Source organism: Cutaneotrichosporon oleaginosum (assembly GCF_008065305.1).
Source record: "Cutaneotrichosporon oleaginosum strain ATCC 20508 chromosome Unknown ATCC20508_contig04, whole genome shotgun sequence".
NCBI lineage: Eukaryota > Fungi > Basidiomycota > Tremellomycetes > Trichosporonales > Trichosporonaceae > Cutaneotrichosporon > Cutaneotrichosporon oleaginosum.
Genome location: NW_027072173.1, coordinates 529,003 through 555,566, shown reverse-complemented (window position 1 = coordinate 555,566; position 26,564 = coordinate 529,003). Strand labels below are relative to the sequence as shown.

Sequence of the window (26,564 nt, the reverse complement as noted above, 5' to 3'; positions counted from 1 at the left end):
CGCGATCCCGCGCCCCGCGGCCCGTGCGGAGCATCACACGCGCCTCTCTTCCCTCCCTTCCGTGCCCCTCACCCTCTCCCTGCTCATGCCGCGCAAACACCGTCCACGAACGACCACTCTCTACCTCCCACCTCCGGAGCAGGTCGAGCCTGCCGCCCCGCCGAGCCTCGAGGTGTTATTGGCGGCGCAGCAAATTGCGCACGACCGAGGGCACGCCTTCGACATCGAGAGCTTCCTACTCCCTGCGCAGCGGGAAGAGTACCTCGCCTACCTGGAAAGCGAGAGTGAGCGGAGTAGTGAGAAGCGTGGCACGGGGGAAGCGGAGACACCCACCGAGGATGAGCCAGCGCCCAAGCGTCCGCGCCCTTTGAGCGCTGGGCCAGCGGCGTCACATTGGCGGAGTCGGCTACTCACCGGGCGACGGACGCGATCCGCCACGCCGCGCATCAAGTCCGACCCAGATGCCAACCTCGGGAGCATGCCCGGCACACCGACAAATCACAGCTTGCGCGACCGCGAAAAGTCCAAACAGGAGATCGTGTTGCCCGCCGATCGGCCTGAGATTCAGGCGTCGGCGTCATACTGGTAAGTGCGCTCTCAGCTCATCTGCACATCTGCACTCCATTATTCTGGCTAACATCAGGAACCACCTTCTTGTGCAGGCACGAGAAGCGCGCGGCCCGCAGTGGGACTACAACACGCAGATGCTCATGTTCGACCAGCACTCGGACAAGTACTACTCGCAAGGGCTGCCGGCGCCGCCAACTCCCCCGCGACCACCACCTAAGAAACTGGAGGAAGTGCCGAACGGAGAACCCAACGGCGAGGGGAAGGGCAAGGCGCCAGAGATTGCGCCAGCTCGCCAACAACCACCACCACCACCACCAAGCGGCATGCTTCCCCGCTTCTCCAACGCTGCGGGCGGGTCAGGCGGTAGCGCGAGTGGGAGCGTCAGCGGGAGCGTAAGTGGGCCCTCGCCGTCAGCCGGGCCCGCCCAGAGTCCGCAGAACCCGAGCCAAAGCCCGAGCCAGAATCAGCTTCCACCCCACCTTCGCATGCAGGCCGCCGCGCAGGCGAATGTGCAGGCGCAGGCGCTCGCGCTGGGCCAAAGCGGCGGATTCAACCTCAACCCCATGGTCATGCAGGGCCGGCCGGGGATCAATCCCATGAGCTTGATGGGGGGCATGGGGGGAATGCAGATGGGGCAGATGGGGCAGTTCCAAGGCGGCCCGCAGGGGCAGGGGCCTATGGTGGGCGGTGGGTGGGGAGGGGAGCAGTTCCAGCAGAACGGGTAGATGCTTCATATGCAGAGATGGTGCTGTAGCAATGCATGGTATTACTACTTCCTCAGCTACGCGGAAATCGTGATGGCATGCAGCGGCGCCAGGCATGGTCTTTGGCACAAGTCTGATCGACCGATGTGCTCCTTGAGATTTCAATACATGTGGATCGTGGAATGTCTCGAGTGGGATGGAGAACGAGTAGAACTCCGCTGCAATCGGGGAGTCTGAAGGATCAGCGGTCATCTCCAACAATCGCAGTTCCATTTGCATGGTCTACGCGAGGCGTGTCTACCGCTTGCGGCCGACTTCTCGAGTCGGAGAACAAGGGCCAGCATCCTGACACACATGCGCTGAGGAAAAGCATCCGAGCAACAAAGGATGCAAGGGCGTGAAAAACATTGTCGTCCTCGTATGCTCGTCTGACCACGTTCGGCTTGTGAGTCCCAGCGACATCACAGAACAGGTATACAGGAATCGAAGGAGAGCAGGCTCCCCGACCCAGAGATCGATAACACCTCCTTTCAGATCTCGACAACACCCGCTGCAGATTCAATCTCCTGTAGCCTGCTTGCGCCTCTCTCTCCTGTCTCACCCCGCCCTCAGATCCCGCTCCATCATTCTCCCGACACCCCACCTGAACCCAACGCCGCCTCCTGAAACCAACGCCGGATTGTACACGGTTGCATATCCGATGCAGCCGAACCCCTCATGCCGAAGTCTACTCGTCGTCATGCGCTTAGGCAACGAGCTTGACGACACCACCGGCCTCCTTGATCTTCTGCTCGGCCTGCTTCGAGACGAAGCGGGTCTTGACGATGAAGGGGCGGTCGAGCTTGCCCTTGCCGAGAAGCTTGAACTTGCCGAGGTTGACAAGGTCAATCACGGGAACCGACCCGGAGGGAACCTCAGCCTGGGCCTCGGGAAGCGAGATAAGCTTGTCGATGTTGATGGTGGGGCAGTGGTAGTGGTTCTCTGCGTCGTCAGCCGCTGTTCCCCCAATACTGCGCGCGCAACGCCGAACGAAGCTGTCCCAGCCCCGTGCTGTCCGCATCCCTCCTCATCCCCCGAAGATTCCTCTCCTCCTTCCTCGAACCTCCAAACTGCCCGTTCCTATGCGATGCGCGCGCAGCTCCTTCCAGCTCGATACTCACTCAGGAGGTGGTAGTGGCGCATACCAACCTTGCCGAAGTAACCAGGGTGGTACTTGTCGAAGTTGGTGCGGTGGTGCTGTTGTCAGTGCAACTTTGGCGCACAAACTCACGTGCTGACCACCGGCGAGACCACGACCACCCGGGTGCTTGCGGTGCTTGCCAACACGGCCGTGACCGGCACTGACGTGGCCTCGGTGCGCGCCTGAACATCAGCACAATCGGCGGCACGGCGCTCACGAGTCTTCGAGAAACGGGTAGGCATGGCTTTTGGGTGTTGAGGGATGGAGAACAGACGTTGGCGGCGACAACCAAATTCAGTGGCCCGGCGCTGCGCCATGGATTTGATTCCGCTCAGGTGTGGTTTTTGACGCCAATCCCGGAGTTTTCACAAAATCCCGGGGCACGTGGATGTGATAAGGAGATTAGCGATATCCACTTCATTGTTGGGTGCCTGACGCAACGACTGGGACGTTTCGATCTCGTCGTCGGCGTCTCTGGAAATCGATCAGCGACAGTTCCAAGACAATCCGTCTTGCGCTACTCCCTCCCCAACCTCTTACTCTCTCTTCTAAAAGAGGGGTGAACACACCCACCACCCCTCCATCCCCCCTCCGCCCATTCTTCTTTCGCTTCCCTGCCCACCATTCCGCCCAAACCTCTCAAGAAGCTTCAAGCCGAGCCCCAGATGGCCCCGAAGGACAAGGTTGGCTCGTGGCTCGGCAAGGGCAAGGAGCCCTCCAGCAAAGAGGCATATGATTCGGACTCAGCAGAGTCGGATATCACAGAGCCCGATGTTCCGACCAAGAAGGCCGCCTCGTCCTCGTCCTCTTCCAGCAGCTCGGACAGTGACAGTGACAGTGACAGTGACAGCTCGAGCAACTCGGATAGCGAGGACGAGGCAAAGGAGGGCCGCGAGCGCAATGTCGACTGGGTGACTGTGATGCCCAAGGTTCGACCGGCACTCCTTGACCGCAGCGCGAAGCGCCGCGCCGCGTTCATCGCGCGCTTCCTTTACGTCACTGACGAATGTAGGTTGGTGCGATGGCGACGCTGACACCAGTGCCCGCGCCGACACAGGTGCCTGCGCTGCTGCAAGCGCTCCTCTCGTCTCTGGTCCTTCTCCAGGATCTGCGCGCCGTGGAGGACGTTGTACGAGTGCTCGCCGAGCTCGTAGAGCGCGACGAGAGGCAACAACAGCCTCAGAAGCTTGGTGATAAGCTTGTCAAGTGGTCGCGTGCGGAGGTCGACAAGGCTGTCGCCTCACCCTCGTCGTAGGCATCCCATTAGGTATCAAACTAATGCCAGCTCGACGCCCACTTCGCTCCAGCCGCAACTGATGTTGCTCCTTACGCTGATCGCGACGCTGCGCAAGTCTAGAGGAGACGCTTTTGCGACTTCGGCGCAGTGCGCGGACCTCTTCATCGCCCTCGCGACCGTGCTTGACGCGATCAGCGAGCGCGCCGCCCTCATGAAGCGCCGCCCAGATCGCCTCCTGCGGAAGCTCAATGTGCGCGTGTGGCGCGTACTTCGGCCGATGCGCGCAGCCTTCCCCGCCCTCATTTCGCTCCTCACCACGAAGGTGCCCGTTCCAACGCGCGCTGCCGTGCTGCTCGGTCACATCGTAAGCGTCGCGCTCCGAGCAAAGCCTGTCAAGGGGCAGCCCGAGGGCCGCACGGTCATCGAAGGCCAAAAGGTGAGTCGCATTACCACCCGGATCCGTGCTGACGTCAGGATCCCTTGCTCAACTACTACTCGACTAACATCCTCAGCACTAAGACCGCGTTGCCTCAGCATGTTCCTGTGAGTGGCAAGACGAGAACGGTGCTGACATGCAGCTGGCACTGCGCGAGTTCCTCGCCAACTTTGTTACTGAGTCCGATCTGTCGGGCAAGCTTATTCCCACTGCGGAGCGCATGATGCTGCGGTCCCCAGAGATTGCATTGACGCGTGAGTGGAGGCAGCTCTGAAGAGGCTGTGCTAACCGTAGTTGTTGCCGACCTCCTTAACTGCTGCGAGATTGACATCTCAACTATCATCCCGGCCAAGCTTGTCCCTTCCATCATTTCCGCGTCCAAGTCGTCGAACGCCGAGACGCGTGCTAAGTCAATTCTGCTGCTCAAGGCGGTCGTGAAGCGCACCTCGAACCCTGACTCGCTGCTGAAACTCGCGACGGAGCTCCTTGCCCTCCCCAAGGCAGGCAAGTCGGCGAGCGCCGAGCAGCGTGTTGCGCTCTACCAGATGGTTGCTGCCATTCCCTCGTCCGCGTCGTCCGTCGTCGTGGACACCATCCCATTGCTTGTGGCCAAGGAGGCTAACGAACACGCTCTGAACGCGATGGCTGTCGCGCTTGGCGCCCATCTCTCCACAGCGCTTACTTCCGACAAGGCTGTCGCCCCAGCAGCCGCGACCGCGTTGGCTAAGGAGCTCGCTTCGCCTAAGCTGCCAGCAAGAAGATCCCTTTCCAGTGCCGTCGGCACGGCGGCATGGTCTGTCCATGCTGGCGACAAGTTTTCTGCGGAGGGTGAGCGGATACTTGGCTCTCTGGTGCCTGCTCTAGAGGGCAACCTCAAGACGGCAAGCGCGTGTGCGCCTGCCAACGCTGCTGGCTTCCTCGAGGGGTATGTCGCTGTTGCACTTGCTCTTGGTCCCCTCAAAACGCTTCCTGCTGCGGCCAAACTTGCCACTGGCGCGCCCATGCAGGGTGTCCTCACCCTCACCCCCAAGCCTTCGTTCATCCTCAACGATAAGGCGTACACCAAACTGTCAACCCTGGAGGACGACACATGGTTCCTGCGAGCGCTTAAGGTCCTTATCATTCGCGGCGAGGGTCTCGCAGATGAGGCAGTGCGTATTGCATTGGGTTTGGGTCTCATCCACCTCGCTTTCGACTCGAAGCACCCGACGGTCCGCCGCGACACCCTCGCCACCGTCACGGAGCTGGCCAAAGAGCAGCCGCAGGTTACGGCGCAGGTGGTGCGTGAGTCGCTCACCGTTTGGCTCCGCATGCATGACGAGGCACGCGCCGCTGCGCTCAAGAAGCGCGAGCCAGGCCAGGACGCCGAGGTAATCCCCTCTCGCTCTCGACAGATTGGCGCTCTCCTCGCCGCATCGGTTGCCAAGTCGGACAAGGCCGACCAGGGCATACTAGAGGAGATTACGGCCAACCTTGTCGTGCTCGCTCACCACCCCGAAATCGGTGAGGGGTCGACTGTGTCGTGGATCTCGCTTGTGCAATCGTTGGGCCTGGACCCGGCGACCCTCGTGCAGCTGAAGCACGCAAACATCCTCACTCAACTCTGGGAGGCCGCCTCTGCGCCCCCGAAGGACAGTCGCTTCGCTGAGGCCGCGTACCGCGCCATTGCGACGCTGGCGTTCATCGACCCAGTTGAGTTTGTCGCTGACGTACTCGAGAAAGCAAGAGAGGACCTCGACCCCCACAACCTGGACTTCATCGGGCTCGAGGAGCGTGGTATCTGGGCCACGCCCTCAGATAAGCTATTCGTGGACGTTCTTTCGCCCAAGAAGGAACAAGTGGAAAACAAGAACCGCAAGAATTACGACATTGAGAAGTGGGAGCAAGAGGTCCGCGAACAGCTCGCCAAGAAGAAGGCGACCAAGATTGCCACCAATCTGTCGAAGCAGGACAAGGCGCTCGTCGCGCAGCAGCATAGCAAGGAGAACGCCGTGCGCCAGCAGATTGCGAGCACCCAAGCCCGTCTCCGTCGCGGCCTTGAGCTCGTCGCGGCCCTTACCGACTCGCCTGTATCGGCGGTCGAGGCCAAGGTGGGGACCATTGCCGATCTTCTTCTCAGCAGCGTGTTTGGCCCTGGCGCGTTCCTTGTCGACCGCCGCGCATTTGACGTCTTCATCAAACTGTCCACCCTCTCGGCTCCCCGCCTAGGCGAATATCGCCGCATGGTCGCCGCTGTCCTACTACGCGCTTTCGGCGCACCCTTCATTCCCGAGGACTACCAGGAGAAGAGTGTGGGGGAGCAGGTTACGCGCGTGCTGCATCAGATTCACTTCGCAGCGTCACAAAGCCCTATCGATAGCACAACGTACGCGCTCGTGAGTATGCTGATGTCGCGCGTTGTCGCCCTCGGTGGCGTTGGCTGCGACTCTCCCCAGAGTGAGCAGGCACAGGAGCAGCTCACGCTTGTCGTGGGTATCATCGGCTCATGTGTTGGCGAGTTCCACGACTCTCGGTACCCTCGCCTGCACACCATCAAGGACCTCATTCAGATCATCGGCACCTATACTCGTCTGGCCAAGGATGCGTCGGCTGTCCTTGCTGATCTTGGCGCTGCCATCCAGGACGTCGCCACGCCCGAGGAGATTACAGCGCTCATCGGCGGCACCCTTTCGCCTGACTCGGGTGTACGTAACTCGGTGCTTCAAGCGCTCCACCCCGTTGACCTCACCGACCTCAACTACTCTGAGGAGCTTTTCATCGCAACGCACGATACGGATGAAACGAACGCTGGTCTTGCTGAGAACATCTGGGAGGAAAACGGACTGGACGTTCCCGAGACGTACCTCGACTCTCTCCTCAAGTACCTCGCGCACTCCAGCGGTGCGGTTCGCACTGGTGCCTCGGCCGCCCTCGCCGATGCTGTGCAACAGTACCCCACGCAAATTGATGCGACGGTCGCTGGCCTCCAGAACCTCTACGCAGAGAAGGCTAAGCTTCTCGAGCCAGAGTACGACCGGTTCGGTATGGTCATCCCCGAGACTGTCAACCGCCCCGATCCATGGGAGGCGCGCGTTGCTATTGCCTCGACACTCGAGAAGGTGGCTGCAATGGTGCCTGACTCACAGGTCACGTCTCTCCTGGATTTCCTCATCCAGAAAGAGGCCCTCGGTGACCGCCATGAGGAGGTGCGCAGGACTATGCTGAGCGCTGCGACTGCCCTCGTCGATATCCACGGCGGAAAGGACGTTGCCGGTCTTATGGCCATGTTCGAGAAGGAGCTCGCCAAGAGCTCAAAGTCGCAGGCGTCGGACTATATCAAGGAGGCAGTGGTCATTCTCTTCGGTCGACTCGCTGGCCACCTCGACCCCTCCGACGAGCGCATTCCCAAGGTTGTTGAGCGTCTAGTTGAGGCGCTCAACACGCCGTCGGAGCTCGTTCAGTCTGCCGTCGCCGACTGTCTCCCCGCCCTTGTGCAAGGCATGTCGTCCGAGGAGACGGAGTATCTCGTCGACCGCCTGTTCTCGACGCTCACTACCGGTTCCAAGTACGCGGCCCGACGTGGTGCCGCTTATGGCGTCGCTGGTGTTGTCAAGGGTCGCGGTCTGCGCTCTCTTAAGGAGTACGACCTCATGGACAAGCTCAAGGAAGCTGCCGAGGACAAGGACGCCTTTGAGTCCCGCGAGGGTGCACTTCTGGCCTTTGAGACGCTCTCGGCCACACTCGGCCGCATCTTCGAGCCCTACATCGTTCAGATCATCCCTCTTATGCTCACGCTGTTCGGAGACACCAACAAGTATGTGCGAGAGGCGACGCAGTACGCCGCCAAGGTAATCATGTCCCGCATCTCAGGCCACTGTGTCAAGCTCATCCTTCCCACTCTGCTTGAGGGTCTCGAGGAGAAGCAGTGGCGTACCAAGAAGGGCTCGATCGAATTGCTCGGCTCCATGGCCTTCTGTGCTCCCCGCCAGCTTTCGCTGTCGCTCCCTACCATCATCCCCCACCTCACCGGTGTCATCAATGACTCGCACGCGCAGGTCAAGTCGGCTGCCAACGCGGCACTCAACGGCTTCGGTGAGGTTCTTCAGAACCCCGAAATCAAGGGCATTCAGAAGAAGCTCATGAACGCCCTTGCCGACCCCACGGCCAAGACGAACAGCGCGCTCGGCTACCTACTCAAGACGACGTTTGAGCATTACCTCGATGCACCGTCTCTTGCTCTTGTGATGCCCATCATCGACCGTGGTCTCAAGCAGCGCAGCTCGGAGACCAAGCGCAAGTCGGTCCAAATTGTCGGCAACATGGCCTCCCTCACCGAGGTGCGCGATCTCGTTCCATACTTGGCCGAGCTCATGCCTCTGGTTCACGATGTTCTGGTTGACCCCGTCCCCGAGGCGCGTGCCACGGCCGCCAAGTCGCTCGGCACCCTCGTCGAGCGTCTCGGTGAGGCCAACTTCCCCGATCTCGTCGATCGCCTCCTAGGCATGCTCCGCACAGATTCAAGCGGTGTCGACCGCCAGGGTGCTGCGCAGGGCCTCTCCGAGGTTCTGTCCGGTCTCGGCATGGACCGCCTTGAAGCTCTCCTCCCAGAGATCATAGCGAGCACTGCCAGCCCGCGCGCATATGTGCGTGAAGGTTTCATCTCGCTGCTCATTTACCTCCCAGCGACATTCGGCCACCGCTTCTCGCCCCACCTTGGACGCGTCATCCAGCCAATCCTTAACGGTCTCGCAGATGACTCCGAGTATGTGCGCGAGGCTTCGATGCGCGCTGGTAAGATGATCATCTCAAACTACTCCAACAAGGCCGTCGAGCTCCTGCTCCCCGAGCTCGAGAAGGGTATGCTCGACAGCTCATGGCGCATCCGCCAGTCATCTATCTCGCTCACCGGCGAGCTGCTCTACCGCGTCACCGGTATCAGCGGCAAGGTCGAGCTGGAGGAGGACGAGACTGCTGCGCGTGCCGCCGACCAAACCCGCACCGCACTCACCGAGGCTCTCGGCCAAGAGCGCCGTGACCGGGTCCTCGCTACCCTTTACATTGTGCGCCAAGACAACGTCAGCAGCGTCCGTCAGTCATCGATCCACATCTGGAAGGCGCTTGTTCACAACACCCCTCGCACTACGCGCGAGATTTTGCCCGTCCTCATGCAGCTTCTCGTATCGCTCCTCGGTTCCGAGACCGTCGAGCAGCAGGAGACCGCGTCGCGCACCATCGGCGAGCTGTGCCGCAAGAACGGCGAGCGCATTGTCGGTGAGATCGTGCCGATTCTCAAGAAGGCCATCACCTCGACTGACCCGCGCACCAAGGAGGGCGCGTGTCTCGCGTTCTCAGACGTCATGGTGTCAGCCTCCAAGGATGCCATCGAGACTCACGAGGAGGTCATTATCGCCTCCGTCCGCGACGCCCTTGTGGATCCCTCGCCTGACGTCCGAGCCGCCGCTGCCCGCACTTTCGACACTATGCAGCACTTCATGGGCGCTAAGGCCGTCGACCAGACCATTCCTACGCTTCTCGAGGCCATGCGCAACCCGGGCGAGAGCTCCGAGACTGCGCTTCAGGCGCTCCAGGAGGTCATGAGCGTGCGCGCCAACAGCGTGTTCCCTGTGCTCCTGCCCACCCTTACGGCCCAGCCCATCTCTGCTTTCAACGCTCGCGCCATCAGTGCGCTTGTGCGTGTTGCCGGCACCGCTCTCAACCGCCGCATCGACTCGCTCCTGGGTTCGTTGGTCAAGTCGCTCGAAGCCAACCCTGAGGAGGATGTGCGCGAAGAACTTAACGAGGCCGTTGAGTCACTCGTTTCCTCGGTCACCGATGCGGACGGCGTGCACCTCCTCGAGATGCTACTCATCGGCTGGGCCAAGGACGCCAACGCTGTTCGCCGCGCCACAGCCTGCAACATCTTTGGCACCATGTGTCAGGTCAGCGACGCCGACACCGAGGAATACCGCGTCGACTGGGTGCGCATCCTCGTGTCATTGTTCGATGATCCTGTGGAGGAGGTCGTTACCGCGGCATGGGAGGCGCTCGAGCACTTCGTTAAGACAATTGACAAGAGCGAGCTCGAGGACCTCGTGGTCCCTCTTCGGCGCGCCATCGAGGGCACTGGCGCGCCTGGACGCACCGTTCCCGGCTTCTCGCGTCCCAAGGGTGCGCAGTCGATCGTGCCTATCCTCCTGGCAGGTGTGCTCAGTGGCACGCAGGAGCAGCGCGAGCAGGCCGCATTTGGTATTGGAGACCTTGTGCAGCGTACGACCGAGGCGGCTATCAAGCCCTATATCATTCAGCTCACTGGTCCCCTTATTCGTGTCATCTCCGGGCAGTCGATTGCACCACAGATCAAGGGGGCCATCCTGCAAACTCTTACTGTTCTGCTCGAGGAGGTGCCGCAGCTTGTGCGCCCCTTCCATCCGCAGCTCACGCGCACGTTCGTCAAATCCGCATCCGACCCCGTCTCATTGGCGGTGCGCAACCGCGCGGCGACGGGTCTCGGCGAGCTGATGAAGCACCAGCCGCGCGTGGACCCCTTGATCACCGAGCTTATTGGCGGTGTTCGCGGGGCGGAGAAGGAGATCGCGCCATCTGTGATGCTGGCGCTCGGTGCTGTGTGTGCTAGTGCTGGCAAAAACATCAGCGCCCCTGCTAAGAGCTCGATTATCGAGCTCGTGGAGGAGGCATTTGCCGACTCCCGCGGCGAGTCGTTCAACAAGGCGGTCGGGTCGGTCATCGCTGGTCTGGCGGTGCACGATGTTGAGTCGATTCGACCGTTGGTGGACGCTTTCCTCGCCGCACCCACGCCACCAACGCCGCTGATGAGCGTCGCGATTCTCGCTGTCCTCGAGCGCGCGCCTGAAGCCTTCCTCGAGCTCGGTGGCGAGGTTCCCGAGGACATTGTGCGCAAGATCAATGCTAGTATTGGTGGCGACGGCGCGATTGCACGACCAGCGCGCGAGGCGCGCGAGATCATCCGAGGCAACGAGGGGTGGATGAGCGAGCCAGAGGTTGCTGCGCTGCTCAAGTAGGCATAGTGTTGTAGATTGCATGCATGGGATCTAATTTGTGGGGCGCGAGGCGTGGGTGCGAAGCAGCAAAGGCAAACCCGAAAATCACTCGAAGCACCAACGGATCAGGCCAGTGGTGTGCGACCCCCGGCATGCAATCAAACGTAGTGCTTTCAAAGCAATGCCCCAAGGCCTCGCACCATCCGGCGAAGAATGCCAATAGACATGCACCCATCAGGAAGACGCACTAGAGGTGGATATAACGACCTACTATCAACCGCCCTGCAACCGATGACCCAGCACCATAACCTATTTCAGTGACCTACCTCAGTGAGTGATCACTGCCACCTCAGTGAGTGATCACTGCCACCCCTCGTCTTATAAAGCCGTCCAGCACTACTCCAATGGACCACGCAGCTCTCCCCTCCAACCGCGACCACCTCGGTCAGCAGGCGGGACCCGGCCCCCCGCTGACGGAGGAGAACGTCCTGGCCTCGCTTGAGGCAGCCCGCGCCGCGCGCCGCTCTGCCGTTGAGACCGGCCGACGCGCCAGCGAGATTCAGGAGCACGAGCACGCTGCTTTCAACCCTACCACGCTCGCGGCCAGAGCCGAAGCCGCCGTTGATTTAATGGTGGAGAGTTTTAAGGCGCGCACGGCCGCCATGCTCGCCGAGTGTGGCGCCCTCAGCACGGAGCTCTGGGCGTTGAGTGGGGTCATCGAGCTCATCCTTGTGCAGGAGGTGAGCGAGGAGACCAAAGAGGCGCTCTGGGCCTACCTCGCCCCGGGTGGGCGTATGTGATTTGTACAATATGGCTAGGGTTCATGTGATTCTAATTGCTTTAGCGGTCATGGCCTGGTTTCAGCGTATGGTGCTCATGTCATGAAAGACACGTCGGGCATATTTCTCATCTTCTAGTACTTGTGCACAGTTCCTTCTCGCTCTCAATTATGGATTAGCAGATATACGCCGCCTTCTTCCCCTTATCGCCCTGTCCAGTCTGCTCCTTCATCGCGTGGCGCGCGCGACCGGGGCGGGCTCTGATTGCCTTGTCGATACAGTCCATAGTGCTCATGCTCGGGCTCGGGCCCGCATCGGCCAGCAGCATCTCGGTGACGGCAACGATGTCATGAATGAGCTTGTGGAGCAGATCACCGGAGAGTGACTCGCGTACGACGACGCGCAGAATCTCGGTCTTGTCTTCGGCCGGAGGCAAGGCATAGCTGAGGTCAGTATGACGGCTTACTCCGCACGGCACGCGCATCCCAGACAACAAAGCTGTCGTCGCACACGTCGCCACCCCACCGAGGCACTCACTTAGGCACAATCCAGCCGATGCCGCGCAGCTGCGACTGGACCCACGCCTGCTTGAGGTTGGGATACTTCTTCTTGATCTCATCGGTGAAGCGGAACGAGACGACAGGCAGGCCGGGAACGTAATACTCAGGCTGGTCGTCCTCAATCTTGAGATTTTGTGCCGCCTTGCCGAGAAGCGTCTCCGGCTTCACCGGCTTGTGGATATTGGACAGACACACAAAGTATCCGGAGCGCTCCAGGGCACGGCTTAGTACGCGTGCCTTGACGAGGTCAGCCGCGATGACGCGCTGGTATCCCTCCATTCCCAGGTTGATGAAGTTGAACATCTGTCCCAGAATGGGGTGGGTGGGGCGCGAGAAGTTGAGGTTGAAGCTGAAGTCGGTCTCGCCCAGATAGTGGAGCTCGAACACCATATCCTTGGGGAGGTAGTTTGGGGAGCGCCACACAATCCAGCCGACGCCGACGAGGGAGGCCCCATACTTGTGTCCACTGGCGTTGATGCTGCACACACGCGGGAGGCGGAAGTCCCACTCGAGCTTCGGGTAAGCGAAAGGCGCGACAAAGCCGCCCGACGCCGCATCGACGTGGATGGGCACATGGTTGCCTGTCTTCTCCTCGTACGCGTCCAGCAGGTCCGACATCTCCTTCACGTTCTCGAAGGCGCCGGTGTACGTCGACCCAAGAATCCTAAAGTCAGCGCTGACGTCAGGGGACTAACACAAAAACGCCAATCGTGTTCTCATCGACATGCTTCATCGCTTCCTTGGGGTCCATGACGAAGTCGCTCTCACGTGTGACCGGCACTAGACGGGTCTCCACCTCAAAGTACGATGCGAACTTTTCGAGCGCGACCTGCGCCTCGGCACCCATGACAATGTTAGGGCCCGGTCTGTAGATGTCCTTTCCGGCCGCCTTCATCTTGGCCTGCCAGCGACGCTTCATCGCTAGGCCGCCGAGCATGATGGCCTCAGAGGAGCCGGTGCACGCTGTGCCCTTGACATCACCTGGGGGCGCGTTCCACAGGCCGGCAATCATGGCCTACAGTCAGCGGAGCCGCAGGTGCCCTCTCACAATGCAACGGTTGTGAATCTCAGTCGCGGCGGGGTACTCGTCCTGGTCAGCCAGGTTCTTGGAGAGGTTCTCGTTCATGAGCTTCCTGCACTCGTCTGGGACCCAGGTGTGGACAAACGATGCGAGGTTCATGTTCGGATTGCCGTCGAGCTCAAGCTCGTCGTGGAGCAGCTGGTACGCAACCTTGGCTTCAATGCCTATCTCAGGAAGGTTGTGCTGCGGCATAGTCATGTCTATGTCGTAGCGCGACGCGTAGGGGATGTCATACTTGCCCCAGCTGCTGTCAGGACAGCCGTCATACTACCCACCAGTCGGACAGACGGTCGAGGTTGGTGTTGTCACGAGAGTCATTGATGATCTGATCAACGTCGACCTTGGTGAATCCACGAGTTTCGGACATGATGAAGGAGGCGGGATAGACTTCTGGAAGTGCGAGAGCCGCGGTATAGCGGCTATGAAGAGGCTAAGTGGGAACGGTGATGGCTTTGGTGATGGCTTGGGGTATTTATGATGGGAGCCCACTCACGCAGGCCTGTGACGCCGCCCAGGGGAGCTTTGAGAGTGGGCTAAATGCATCGACGAGGGCTGTGGCATGGCGGAAACCATCATGGAAACGTGGGTGGGCTACGACGTTTTGGCAGGTGTGGTGACTGCATTGACTGCGAAGTTCCCAGATTATCTCTGTTGGTGATCAGCCAGTGACATCATCCCCGCGTCACAGGGTACAACGTCGCCTCCGCATTGATGTAGATTCAGCAGAACGGCAGTACAATAGAGAGGCAGCGCCGTGTCAGGGAGAGGCTTAGAAAGACTACACGGGTGTGATCGTTGTACATAGCTTGGCTTGATGATAAGTCGGAGAGCTGCGAGAGAAGGGGATCGTATGCTTGGCTCCTGTCCTACTTACCTATGTAGTCGTGAATTTCACCAAGAGGGATGATAAGGGTGTAGCGATGCAGTTTTCAGGGCACATTCCTCCAGCCTAATTACCACCCGTGGCTGCTCATCTCCGATCTCAGAGTTATGTCTCGCCCTCCCAACAATAGTAAGCCCGGCACCGTTGCAAGCCATGGTAGTCTCATAGGATGATTTGAAGCATCCGTCTCCCTCAAGGATGTGCGTGCCTCGCCCCACAAAGCGTCGGAGACAGGCCTGCTCAACATATAGGCGGCTCAACAGCCTTTGCCTGCTCAGATGCAAAATGGGGGCTGGGGAATTGAATCCCCTGTTGACGAGAGTGGGATTCGAACCCACGTCCGAAGACTGCGGAATTACTATTCAAGTAACCTTAACACAGCGCCTTAGACCGCTCGGCCATCTCGCCGATCAGAAACGGATAATCCTCGGCTGAATGTGAATATGATCGCCTCATATCTTGGCAGTTGTGGGCTCTAGAGGATGGTGTGGAGGGATGCGGATAGCGTACTCCAGCCGGTAAGCCGCGAAGGGCTCAGTCGCGGGCGCTTTCCCTTGGTCAATGTGTGAGGACGTCGATTGATGGACAGTCCCAGCCCCAGCTCCTATTCCGGTAATATATAGAGTTGAATTGTCAACGACGTGGATACTCTTGGCGCTCCAGTCCGTCGTCCATTCAGATGGGGGTCATGGCCGTCTGTCCTAAGAGCTTTCAGACAAGAGTGCGAGGTTGGTCCGACAGCGAGCGGCGCTGGCAGCTTCACCCCCAGATTCTTAACCTGCTGTATCGTGCTCAGGACAGTCATCCTTCCGGCCTCTCTGAAGGCAAACCCCGCCGCGCTGCACCAAAGTCGCCCTCATGCCCCTGGCTTAACTCCTGAAGGTACAACCCACACCCTATAGAACGAACGAGAGCTGCGCTGCCGTTCGGGCTATTGCCGACTTTCTGAACGGTGCATGCAGAGTGTGAACAGCACCAATGCTAGGAGTGCGTGAAGGCCGCTTGAGAAGAAGAGCGCTGACACGAAAGGCTCGCCCTCTTACCCGTCCCAGGGCTTTGAGTCCAGCATTTCCCCTCGTTTTTTCCCTTCTCCAACGGTTCCCGTGCCCAAACCCGTGAGCGTCACCGTGCCAGCTCTAACAACCTTCGACAGATCTGGGTTTGGTTCCGTGGGAGTCTTCTCTGCCCCCGATTCCGCGACGAACAAGACGGGTCCGACAAACCAGGAATATCACAGGCTGAGAGGCGCTCACAAGCCCGTCCTTTGGCAAGTGAGGTGAAGCGAACAGCAATGGCTCCCAGGCAGTCTGTGCCCCTCGGAAAGGCGGTGCAGCATTCTCATCGTGGGCGGGTGCTGTATTGGATGCGCGGAGTTGCACACCTCATCCATTCGAATGCCTTGTATGCTTAAAGGCAGTAGATCTCCGGATCAATCGGAAGGCTCATATGCCTGTAGTTGCCATGGTGTTTCAGCCTCACTCCCTTGAGAAGTGCAAGTTCCGACAACTCTCATGCCGTAGCAATTATGCGGGTGCGAATGGAGGTTCGGAGCGCATGGGATAGTCTTCTTCTCACGCCACGGCGTAGGTGTGTGTTTCCACCATCGAGGCCCTCCCTGTCGCTTGCAGAAGTAAAGCAGTCCCTAACTGCACCGACGTCCAGCGTTTGATTAGTGTGGCCGCAGCTTCAAACCTGGCGATATCGTTGTGGTATCATTACCAGAATGTTTATAGTTGCTATGCTCACCTAACGGACATGTCACAGGCCTATGTCAATCAGCTCTCCTGTAACTGGACGTGACGGGCTTTTCCGTTGCCTCTAACCGCTGTTTCCTGTGAAACATGCCTCCACGTCAGGCTTTCGCCTCCTTTCGCCGTGTTTGTCTCGCCCCGGACGTGGCTGGTGCGAGGTATCGGTAAGCAGTCGCTCTCTGAGCGGCTGGCATAGCGACTGTTCGCACATAGATAAGTTGACACCATCAGAGAGACATGGTCTTGCAACTGCAAGATCGTGAAATCGTTGTAAGAGCATGACCGAGCCTGTTAGCAAGTCACCCCGCCAAGGACCAGTGCGACCCCCGCCTTCTGGGCCGTTACCGCTTCTCCCATCGCAGAAACACAGGACCAAAACGCTACGCCGAGCCCCTCCCGCCCCCATCGTCCCTCCACCTCGTGAACCCTATCTGGGAAGAATTCAGCTGTCACCCAACCCCCTGTCTTCAATCATACAAGGGGACATCTACGTCAACTTGCTAGGACACGAGGCTATTCTCGTGCTTGGCGACGGCCATGGCTTTCCCGGTGCTCCCGAGAGCTACTTTCCCACTCGCCAGTGCCGTATCACATTATACGGGGCGCGATTGATTCCGCTTGAGCACGAAAGCTTTCGCAAACCAGAGGGCCACCTGATCACCACAGGTGTGGGGGCAGGAGGAGGGGTTCAGACCTCTGTGCGTGCTTGGCTCTCTATTGCTCACAACAGAAGTCAGTCGCAATTCCGCCACGCGCAGATCAGGGGAAGGAGACTCGCTCCCCCGTCGCGTCACTGCAATCGAATTCTGGAAGCTGGGACTGGTTACAAGTTGACCCTGGCGCGAACACATACCGGCGCAAGACTCGCACACCGCGTACCCCGATGCGCAGCACGCCCAACTCCCCCGCTACTCGTTCATGTCATGCTGTGAGGGCCAGCGAGATAGGGCCGCCTGACACCCACTCGGTATTTGTCACTCCGGAGATGTTCATACCCTCTCGACCTCCGCCTCTGCCGCCACAGTGGAGTCAGTACTCGTCTGCAATCCCTGTTCTCGATTCCACCTCGCCTCCCATGGCCCCCAACCCCGACCTATTGCCGACACTATCCTCTCCGACAACCTTTACCCTCCCACTCAGAGCGCTTTGCAAGCCTCCCGACGCGTCGCCTGGGTATGTCGCAACTCCTGGCCGCGCGACAGGTCTGCGCACCTCCAAGTCGCTTCACAACCTCACTCAAACACTTGCTACAGGCATGTCTCCCGCGGCGAGGGCCTACCTCGCCACTCCTGTCGGTCCGCTCGCCTCATCGGAGTCAATTTCGCGACAGATCCCTCTTACCGGCTATGATCATGAAGCTGACACCTTCCGTCTTCACCCTTGGTCACAGGAGGCCTTACCGCTAGGTGGTCCATCGCAATCGAGATATCGCACCCCCTCCGACTCATCGCAATCGTCCTACTCTCCGAGCCCTGAAATCGAGCAGAGATCAGTTGCAGCATATGAAGAGCTGACCGCACCGTCAATCCTCAGACAACCAGGAGCCGCCAGCCACTGAGACCGCAGTGACCGCCATCATCCGTAATTGTAAACAAGGGAGTGGCACGGCGTATGCAGGATGGCCTCTGAAATTGTTTCCGGCAATACCCCGTTACAATATGACCGGGGCGTCCTCCAGAACGTGCTACTAGGTACAGTCCAAAAACGTAGAAGTTTGTGGACGAGTTAGGAATCGAACCAAAGACCTTGTCAAGATCATTGTGGTGTGCTGCTCGCACACCGACTGCTAATGACACGCTCTACCAACTGAGCTACACGCCCGACGCTTTCCACGAATGGCATTCCTCGCACTGCTCTTGTGGCCTCGATCCAAGCTTCACTCGAGGATTTAGCACCACTGGACTTGCGGACAAACCATACTGATACTCCAACCCCCTAAACCGGTCTTCCGACTGGAGCACTAAAAGTTTGGAATTACATCGCACCACCGTGGCTCTGAGATTCGTGATCGTTCGGTGCTCAGTGGCGATGTTGTTAATCGGCAATATTCAGTAAATTCTGGAGTGTGGTCCAAGCGGGTACCTCTCAGCTGACTGTCTTGGCATTCCAAGTGCTAGCATTCCTCCCGTCCCCGGATGGAGATCATCCATTCCTGCAGTCCTCAAAAGATCATGATGGTTGGCACAGGACGTTTCGCGCACTCCGGAATATCGGCTGCTAACAAGCTCAAGTGACGAGTGAGGTCGCATATCACCAATCAGGGCCACTCGCAGCCAACTGCCGATGGGCGACGTGACACTGCACAGGCCGCATAGGTTTCTGCGTGACGGGTCGCGACAGACCAGACGGATGGCCACCGGGCGCCGACAGGGCGAGTCTGTGCTGCTGGTCACCCGAACATGATGGCGTCGACGGTGACTCTTCTTGCACACGCCACCGTGATCGAAGCGTGAGCTGGTCTGTGCAGTGGCGCCGTAACTTTGTCGGAGGAAACCGATGTGCAGGAGAAAATGAGTGTTGGCGGAGAGGTCTCGCACTGACCTCAACACCGAGCATGTGGTGCCCAAGAGCCTATGGATGGAATTCCCTTGGGTCGCCCTTGGACTGCCCTTGTCGCCCTCCTCGCATATGGTATTTCGGCAATGTCGTTGCGTGGACGAAGATCTAACCGAATGGGCCTGTGAGCAAGATGTTTTCCACGGCGGCGGTGTGTGGCTAATACAGTGCCGCGCGGCGTGAGGTCGTCAGCAAACGATCGCTCGCTTCAAATCTTGCGACAGCAGACACGACCACTGGGATCTGCCTCTACCGGACCCCCATGCCTCCGCGACCATCACACCTCCACGCCGAAGAGAGGCTGTGATGCAGGAGGATTCGACGAGGCGCTCAACCCAGCGGCTTAGTGGTGTTGCTTCTGACCCAACCTTGATCATGACCTCCGATATGTCACCGTCACACCCTCCCGACTGGTCGCCCCCTCACCAGAGGTCATAACGCCACACCACGGACTTGGGATGTGGCGCCGTGCCTCTTGAGGTACGAAACCAAACTGTGTCCGCGGCATACTTTGGGGGAGGAACAAAGAGAACAGCCAGGCTTCGATGAGATGAGTTTTTGCGGAGCGCCATGGCTGAACGCCAGGATCTGCCATTCTGAAGAGGCCACCGCCGGCCTTGGTATGCCGATTTGGCCGACGAGGCCGCACAGTAGAAGGTTATTGGCTGATGTGTGCAGCCAAGTGAGGATAAACTCGGTTTTACTGGGTCTGACGTTTGCTTAAGATGCCGATGATCATCCACTCATTCATCGTCACTGCCACACTCGTAAGTCTGTGTGGCAAGGCTGCTCCCAACACCATAAGATCTGAGGACGACCTGCCTGTCCCCTTGTATCAGCACCATTCACCCAGTCTACTTCGCCGCCCGCCAGGCCTCCAAACAAGCCGACTATGCCATTGCGTTCCGCCCCCACCCTTCCAGAGCTCCGCGCCCACGTCTTTCGCCTGAATCAGCAGATATGCAAGAATGAGGAGAAGATGGACGACCTCGAGCGCTCCACCGCTTGCCCAATGGCGCGCGAGTACACGCGAGAAGCCATTGCGCACGCCAACAGCGTCAACCGCCTTCTCATCACGGAACTTCAGGCTGCCATGTGGCAGATCACCGAGTCATGGCGTACGCACTCCAGCAGCTCGGACTCCGGAAGCTCCGACAGCGGCTCGGATTGCGACGACACCCGCCCGAAAGTCAGCAAACATGTACGCTGGGCTGACACTGACGAGAGCCAATTATAGTGAGTTCACCGCAGAGGCAACACTTACTAAAGGTGGTACGAAGGAGGATGGAAGAGGTCGGAGAGATGCATGGCCCACGGAAGGACCAGACCGGACGACCAAGCTGGACCTCCGCGGTGATTTGTGACGGTTAGTGTTGTACATGGGTTGTAGACGACAGGAAGCTCCGGTTCATCTGTATGAGTAACCACCTGTCCACAACCTTCACATGCGACAGGTAGGGATGGAGCGCAAACTGTCCCAGTGGAACAGACAACGAGTGTGCGGAAGTGGGGTGGAACCACGGGTTGCGATCTTGTGAGGGTGCCATCGCCGCCTGCACTACAGTTACATGGGCTTCACTCTAGGTGTGGTCTGGGCCCTCCTCGCGCCGCATGTCATCGCCGCCTAACATACGTGCCTTCTTCTCAAGGAGAGTGAAATGCTCGAATGCCTTTCGTCAGTAGAGTTCCAGACACAAACTCACCTTGTTCTGATACTCGCGCGTCTCCATCCACTCAAGAACGGCGTTGACATCATTCTCGTCGGGAAGCTGCGTGCCACGGAGTTCGGCGAGACGTTCCTCCGCAGACATGATCTCGTCCTCATCCACGAAGTCTTCATTTCCGCTGTCGTCCGATTCTTCGACCTCGACGTCCTTGGCTCGTAGGAGTTCACGATACAGGCCGCGAATGTGACGGAAGAGACGATGCTCCCAGTGCGAGAGGGAGTGGTACAGACGCGCTGTGTAAAGACAGTGGGGGCCTGGCGTCAGCGTGCTACGTATGTTGGCTAACCCATGTCGAGAGAGCTTGGTAGCGGCTCATATTGGTCGTCCTCGTCGTCCTCATCATCTTCTCCATCCTCGATATCCTCATGCGACTGTGGGTTATAGCGTTTTCCTGAGAGATAAACCGTCCGCCAACAGTGCTGGTTGCGGCGATTGCATGCGTGGCAATAGTGGGACATCTCGGGGAGGCCCATATCCTGGTGTTAGCGTTCCTCTGCTGAAGCTCACTGAGAAGTAAGGGTACGTGTCGAGGGCGTGCACGAGGTTAGCGCGCCAGATCTGCGAGCGAACGCGCAAATCCCGAATGCTGCGAGCGTATGCGCGCAGCTCCCCCACAGGTGCCATGTATTCCTTCTGCGGGCCGCGGAGAGGCAACACTTCCGGCCCATGAATGACAAGCAGCAAGAGGTATTGAAACATGATCTTGAACTTGTACTCCTGGCTCTGGGCGTACCCCAGCGAAAACTCGGAGGGCATTAATCGCTCGTCGAACCCATCGTCCTCGGAAATGAAGCCGTCGTCGTCATCCTGCACGTACTTCCAAGCCCCTTCCTCGCTCTCGCCCCCGGTCCCCTCGCCCTCATCTACCTCATCTTCAGACGAGGGAAGGTTGAGGCGTCGATTCTTGAGCTTGCGCAACATGCGTTGCTGCTGCGTCTCAGCGCGCGCCCGTAGGCGTGTGGTCGTGACAAAGCGCTCAGGCTCATCAAGCTCGATTTCATTTGGATCCTCGTCTTCGGTCGCCGCTTCCTGACTCTCGTCGTCTGGATCAAGGTGCGCACGCTTGGAACTTCTCCGTCCGCCCAAATTCACGGGGCGCTCGCTTGCAGAGTCACTATTCGGATCTTTTAGTGGGCGCTGGGCTCGCAAACGGCGCCTCGGTGGCGCGGGCGAGTCCTGGCTCGACCCTCCAGAGTCTGGGTGGCGAGCTCGTGCGCGCGAGCGTGTCTTGATGCCGGGGCGCACACTTGACTCGCCATCCGAGCTGCTTGCGGCCTTACGCTTGAGGCGCACCGGCGGGCCCTCATCGTCATCGCTTATGACTCTCCGCGAGGTGGGATGCCATGCTTTTCGCTCCGGACTGAGCTGGATACCTCGAATGTCTGAATCACTGCCGCCGCCGCTCGCTTCAGCAAAGTTGAGTCTCGTGTGCTTCCGCGAGGATGAGGCGCGCGCTGGACGTGGAGCTGTACGCGGGGGGCTGGTCAACGCGACGATGTCGTCATCGGAGTCGTCGATGAGCTTGGAGACAGGTGGCGGGGATGAGCGAGAGGGACGCGCTGATGGCCGTAGCTTCTGTCTTGAGCGTGACGGGTCTGCGCCGAAGAAGTTGTCGATATCCGCCTGACTCAGCGGACTCATCTGGATGGGCGCGTCACTATCTCGAAGGAGAAAGAGAGAGGTGTGGTGAGTGAGAGGGGCAGAGGTGAAATGTGAGAGTTGAGTGGACCTCCACCGCACGGCCTGTCCGGATATTACTGCTTATTTAGGATCAACGGGTATGAGCGACCACGTTGTTGAACGCCGATCCACCGAGGACCGAGTGACCGAACTACAACAGGCACCAGATAAGGCAGCACGCGCAACTACGTCGAGTTCGATGACAACACGTGCTCACCAACACGGAATGGGTGTTGCGAAGGCTATATCGGTTTCTTCGGCGAGGACGAGTAAGCGGCTTATCCTGTGAGGAGGTAGTCAGCATGTCTATTTGGGTGGTTGCCCCTCCGGCTTTCATTTGACCGATCTCCGGCATGTACAGCCTAAATCACCTGACTTGTGCAGCACAGCGCCACGGATACAGGTGGGCAGTCGAAGTAACCGGGTGAAGCGGCCGAACTCTTGTCGCGAGATCGCTAGCGATATTCCCAGGTACAAGAAGCGATTGCCTCTTCCACGTCTGCACATTTCTTCTCCTACATCACATCTCACCAATATGACTGCTTCTGGCACTCTCGACTGGACTGTGAGTGCCCTTGCTGCTGATTGAGTGCTCATCAAGTCCTACCACAACACCGTCAACGGCCAGGCGGCCAAGACGGCCAAGACCCGCCATGGCATCAACCCCGCTACCGAAGAGGCGCTCCCTGAGGTGCCCGTCGCAACGCAGGAGGACGTCGATGCCGCTGTTGACGCGGCCCGTGCTGCGTTCCCAGCGTGGAGCAAGACGTCGTGGGACGAGCGCCAGGCGCTGGTCAACAAGCTCGTCGATGCGGTCGAGGCCAACCAGGCCGGCTTCGTTGACATGCTCGTCAAGGAGACTGGCAAGGCCGTCTCGACATCGGGCATGGAATTCGGCAGCACTCTGAAGTTTGGCCGCGCGCTCGCTGCCCTCCGCGTTGAGGACAAAATACTCGTCGACAGCGCTGAGATGACCGGCACTCTGCGCTACACACCCCTTGGAATCGGTGCTGCCATCGTGCCATGGAACTGGCCCCTCCTCCTAGCGACCATCAAACTTGTGAGCGGCCTCATCACTGGCAACTGTGTCATTGTCAAGCCCTCGCCCTTCACCCCTTACACGAACCTGAAGCTCGTTGAGCTCGCTTCCGGCATCTTCCCACCTGGCGTCGCTCAGGCCCTCAGCGGTGGTGACGACCTCGGCCCAATGCTCACTGAGCACCCCGGCATTGACAAGGTGTCGTTTACCGGCTCCTCGTTCACGGGCAAGAAGGTCATGGCCTCATGCGCCCGCACGCTCAAGCGCGTGACCCTTGAGCTTGGCGGCAACGACGTTGCGATTATTTGCGACGATGCGGATCTCGCCAAGGCCGTCCCTACTGTGGCGACGATGGCGTTCCTCGGCTCTGGCCAGATCTGCATGGATGTCAAGCGCATCTACGTCCACGAGAAGGTGTACGAGCCCTTCAAGACTGCCCTTATCGACTTCGCCAAGGCGATCAAGATGGGCAATCCAGAAGACCCTACCACGCTCGTGGGTCCTATCCAGAACGCCATGCAATACGGCAAGGTACAGGAGATGTTCAGCCAGATCAAGAAGGAGGGCTGGAACGCCATCGTCGGCGGCGCCCCCGACGCCCGCGACGTCCAGCCCAAGGGGTACTTCATGCACCCCACCATCATCGACAACCCACCTGAGGACTCGCGCATTGTGCAGGAGGAGCCCTTCGGCCCCATCGTCCCCCTCCTCAAGTGGAGCGATGAGGAGGACGTGCTTGCCCGTGCTAACTCGTCGAAGATGGGCCTCGGCGGCTCCGTCTGGAGCAAGGACACGGAGCGCGGCACTCGCCTGGCCAAGCGTCTTGAGTGCGGTTCATCTTGGGTCAACACCCACTTCCACCTTGACCCCAACGTCCCCTTCGGCGGCGCCAAGTGGAGTGGTCTTGGCCGCGAGCTCGGTGTCACTGGTCTTGAGGGCTGGATGGAGCCCCAGAGCCTCTGGGTTAGCAAGGCGTGAGATAGAGACATCGCCCCTGTTTCATAGGTGTAGGTCAGAAGCTGAGAGATGCAGAGTCTGGATGTGTTTCGAGAGCCGCCGGCCGGCGTGGCGAGCCAGTCAGCGTTGTACAGAGTATGGCATCACCCTCACTCGGACACCAAGCGCGGACGATCAGGCGGTTGGTGTGCTGCATGTGTCCCAATCTAGGTCAATCATGTTCTCCGTCCAAGACTGCACAGACTCTCTCTCGCGCAGACAAAAATTACATCGTGAGGGAGTCGAACCCCCGCCGCGTCGAATCCGTGAATGTACATGGCAACGACGCATGATACCGTTTCACCAACGATGTTTCCGTTGAGGCGGCAGTTGCCGATTCTGCCGACGAATGGCACCTCACTTGCGGCGCCAACCATACGAGGAGTGTTGTTCAGCGCTTATGCTGAAGAAACATGTGTCACGAAAGGACGAAACAGAGTAGCTTCGTCTCAGATTTGCCATGGACCAAACGCTTACGCCCCATTTCAGCATGACGTTATCGAGCTTGGGTAGGATTGGCGTTCAACGAACACGTAATTCACTCTGACCGTCGAGGTCGACACTCCCAACTGGACGACACAGACGAACCTTTTGTTTCGCAGGGGTCACTCAAGCCAACTTCATCTCACGTGAACAACATGCATACAAATATCTGGAGCGGCTAATACACAAGGGTGAAGTCATTGTAAACAAGATCAAACGTATCCCGATCGACAGTCGGAAGCTCCACGGAGCTCCCCTGACTGTTAGTAACGTCTACTTACCATGCTTACTATGGTGGAGTGAGGAGTCACAGCGCGGCTCCTTGGCAGGTACTGAAGTGGAGCACACCTATAGCCCCTTTCGTTGAGTCATCTTGGACGGCCACGGTAGACTGGACCCCGGACCTCAATGCTGAGGTCAGCTTAGCCTGGAGAGTGACTTACTATGGCGTAAAATGGAGTCGGTCAGCAGCTCGCACGTTATGGAGGACCCCTTTCAATCTGTTGCGCGGGGGGAGGGGGCAATGGCAGTGAATTTCGCAGCCCCCACAGTTGGAGCAGCAGCTGCAGTATCCAGGTAGATGACTCATGTGGCAGATAGATTGGAAAGGGAGAGAGGGAATAGAGCGGTTACGTGGGTAAATTGAGGCCGGGGCGCTGTCTCGGTGTGTCGATGAGTGACTGTCGGAACACGATGTCAGATGAACGTTTGGGGGGACGGCGTTGGTAGATGAGGTATATGAGTCATGGCATGCAAAAGTTTGGCTTGAACGCGTCGGCCATTTAGCTCCAACCACGACGCGTCTGGTAATCACCAACAAGGAATGTTCACGGACCTCCCGAGCCTGTTCCCTCGCTCTCGGCCCAACAGGCATGCGGGGGCCAAAACACATGACGCCGGTATGGATCTGAGCGACGACTGGGCCGCGATCAGCTCAGGAGTGTTTCCTGCTACTCACTGCCAACGTACCCTTGGGATGGGCGGAATGTGCCGCAGAAGAATGTCTGGACCTGCGCTCGGACCGCACTCATGGGGTGTCGGCGCTCGGTCCCATTGCTCTTGGCAAGGTAGTGCTGCATCAATTGACTGGGATGCGAAAGTGTCATACCCACTGTAGTCGGGAAGGCGCTGCCTCTTGAACGGACATCCGTTGGGCTGTGCCGTCGCGAGGGCGCTTGTGGCGTCTTTCGCAGCCTCAGCCGTGAACCTAAGTTGAGGAATGAAGCGTGTCTGTAATGCTGCATGGCGTTCACCGCAAGTCGAATCGGAATTCTCTCCCGAGGAAGGAGAGCGGTGAAGGAGGAGTAATGCATACGTCAGCGCGTGAGGCCCACGTCAAAAACGCGTGTTGTCAAGAGGATTCCCCAGCGCTTCCAGTCACCGCACCGCAATATCCCCGACAGCGGCAAGATTCAGAGCCGCTTAACTGGGAAGGGCCTGTGAAAGCTCTTCATAGGCAGTCGATTAGCTCGTCAGACGATCCATATGAGAGTCGGGCCCCAGTCAGACGAGGACTATACAGTCAGAGGAGGACGATGGACACAAGTGCCGGAAGAAACACTGCCCTGGCTCACTCCGGAAGAGTCAGTGCAGGGCCCAGGCTTCGTCTGGAACCCCACGGTGACGCACCAATTGTCAAAATACGGAGGCTTGCAGGCATGTATGGCTAGGTTAACCTGAGATGTCATGGCTCTCAATGGCTAGCCGTCTGGAACTAGCAGCTGCCATAAAGTACACATCGTTCACCTTCTATACGGGCTTCTTGCGACGGCCCACAGCCGACACGACAACGACACCTCGTTTCGCCAAGAATTCACGAAAATGCCTGTTCAGAGCTATGAAAGCGTATGCTGGGTACCAGACACGGGGAAATGAGCGTAGCAATGAAGCTCAGCGTCGTCCTT

At 58.9% G+C, this 26,564-nt stretch overlaps 7 protein-coding genes across 7 annotated transcripts; 4 read left to right on the top strand and 3 right to left on the bottom strand.

Moving 5' to 3' along the window:
• Positions 1 to 85: 85 nt before the first annotated feature.
• COLE_04669 (uncharacterized protein) lies at positions 86 to 1,295 on the top strand (the record flags this gene model as incomplete). The annotated part of the gene is made up of 2 exons (XM_018426443.2): positions 86 to 585; positions 644 to 1,295. 2 exons carry the CDS (start codon positions 86 to 88, stop codon positions 1,293 to 1,295), a joined length of 1,152 nt encoding a protein of 383 aa, XP_018281250.1.
• Positions 1,296 to 2,019: 724 nt separating this feature from the next.
• Positions 2,020 to 2,696, bottom strand: COLE_04668 (60S ribosomal protein uL15; the record flags this gene model as incomplete). The annotated part of the gene is made up of 4 exons (XM_018420238.1): positions 2,020 to 2,255; positions 2,435 to 2,510; positions 2,545 to 2,636; positions 2,672 to 2,696. The coding sequence occupies 4 exons, from the start codon at positions 2,694 to 2,696 to the stop codon at positions 2,020 to 2,022; spliced, it is 429 nt and encodes a 142-aa protein (XP_018281249.1).
• A 423-nt stretch (positions 2,697 to 3,119) lies between these two features.
• Positions 3,120 to 11,146, top strand: COLE_04667 (uncharacterized protein; the record flags this gene model as incomplete). The annotated part of the gene is made up of 6 exons (XM_018426442.2): positions 3,120 to 3,462; positions 3,495 to 3,705; positions 3,740 to 4,127; positions 4,166 to 4,234; positions 4,270 to 4,381; positions 4,422 to 11,146. 6 exons carry the CDS (start codon positions 3,120 to 3,122, stop codon positions 11,144 to 11,146), a joined length of 7,848 nt encoding a protein of 2,615 aa, XP_018281248.1.
• A 933-nt stretch (positions 11,147 to 12,079) lies between these two features.
• COLE_04666 (uncharacterized protein) lies at positions 12,080 to 13,912 on the bottom strand (the record flags this gene model as incomplete). Its single annotated transcript, XM_018424938.1, has 5 exons — positions 12,080 to 12,347; positions 12,442 to 13,128; positions 13,160 to 13,479; positions 13,513 to 13,789; positions 13,821 to 13,912. The coding sequence occupies 5 exons, from the start codon at positions 13,910 to 13,912 to the stop codon at positions 12,080 to 12,082; spliced, it is 1,644 nt and encodes a 547-aa protein (XP_018281247.1).
• A 2,545-nt stretch (positions 13,913 to 16,457) lies between these two features.
• Positions 16,458 to 17,737, top strand: COLE_04665 (uncharacterized protein; the record flags this gene model as incomplete). Its single annotated transcript, XM_018419914.2, has 2 exons — positions 16,458 to 16,877; positions 16,910 to 17,737. 2 exons carry the CDS (start codon positions 16,458 to 16,460, stop codon positions 17,735 to 17,737), a joined length of 1,248 nt encoding a protein of 415 aa, XP_018281246.1.
• A 2,578-nt stretch (positions 17,738 to 20,315) lies between these two features.
• Positions 20,316 to 22,103, bottom strand: COLE_04664 (uncharacterized protein; the record flags this gene model as incomplete). The annotated part of the gene is made up of 4 exons (XM_018422335.2): positions 20,316 to 20,405; positions 20,439 to 20,716; positions 20,749 to 20,938; positions 20,970 to 22,103. 4 exons carry the CDS (start codon positions 22,101 to 22,103, stop codon positions 20,316 to 20,318), a joined length of 1,692 nt encoding a protein of 563 aa, XP_018281245.1.
• Positions 22,104 to 22,677: 574 nt separating this feature from the next.
• Positions 22,678 to 24,159, top strand: COLE_04663 (uncharacterized protein; the record flags this gene model as incomplete). Its single annotated transcript, XM_018420715.2, has 2 exons — positions 22,678 to 22,707; positions 22,744 to 24,159. 2 exons carry the CDS (start codon positions 22,678 to 22,680, stop codon positions 24,157 to 24,159), a joined length of 1,446 nt encoding a protein of 481 aa, XP_018281244.1.
• Between the last annotated feature and the right edge of the window lie 2,405 nt (positions 24,160 to 26,564).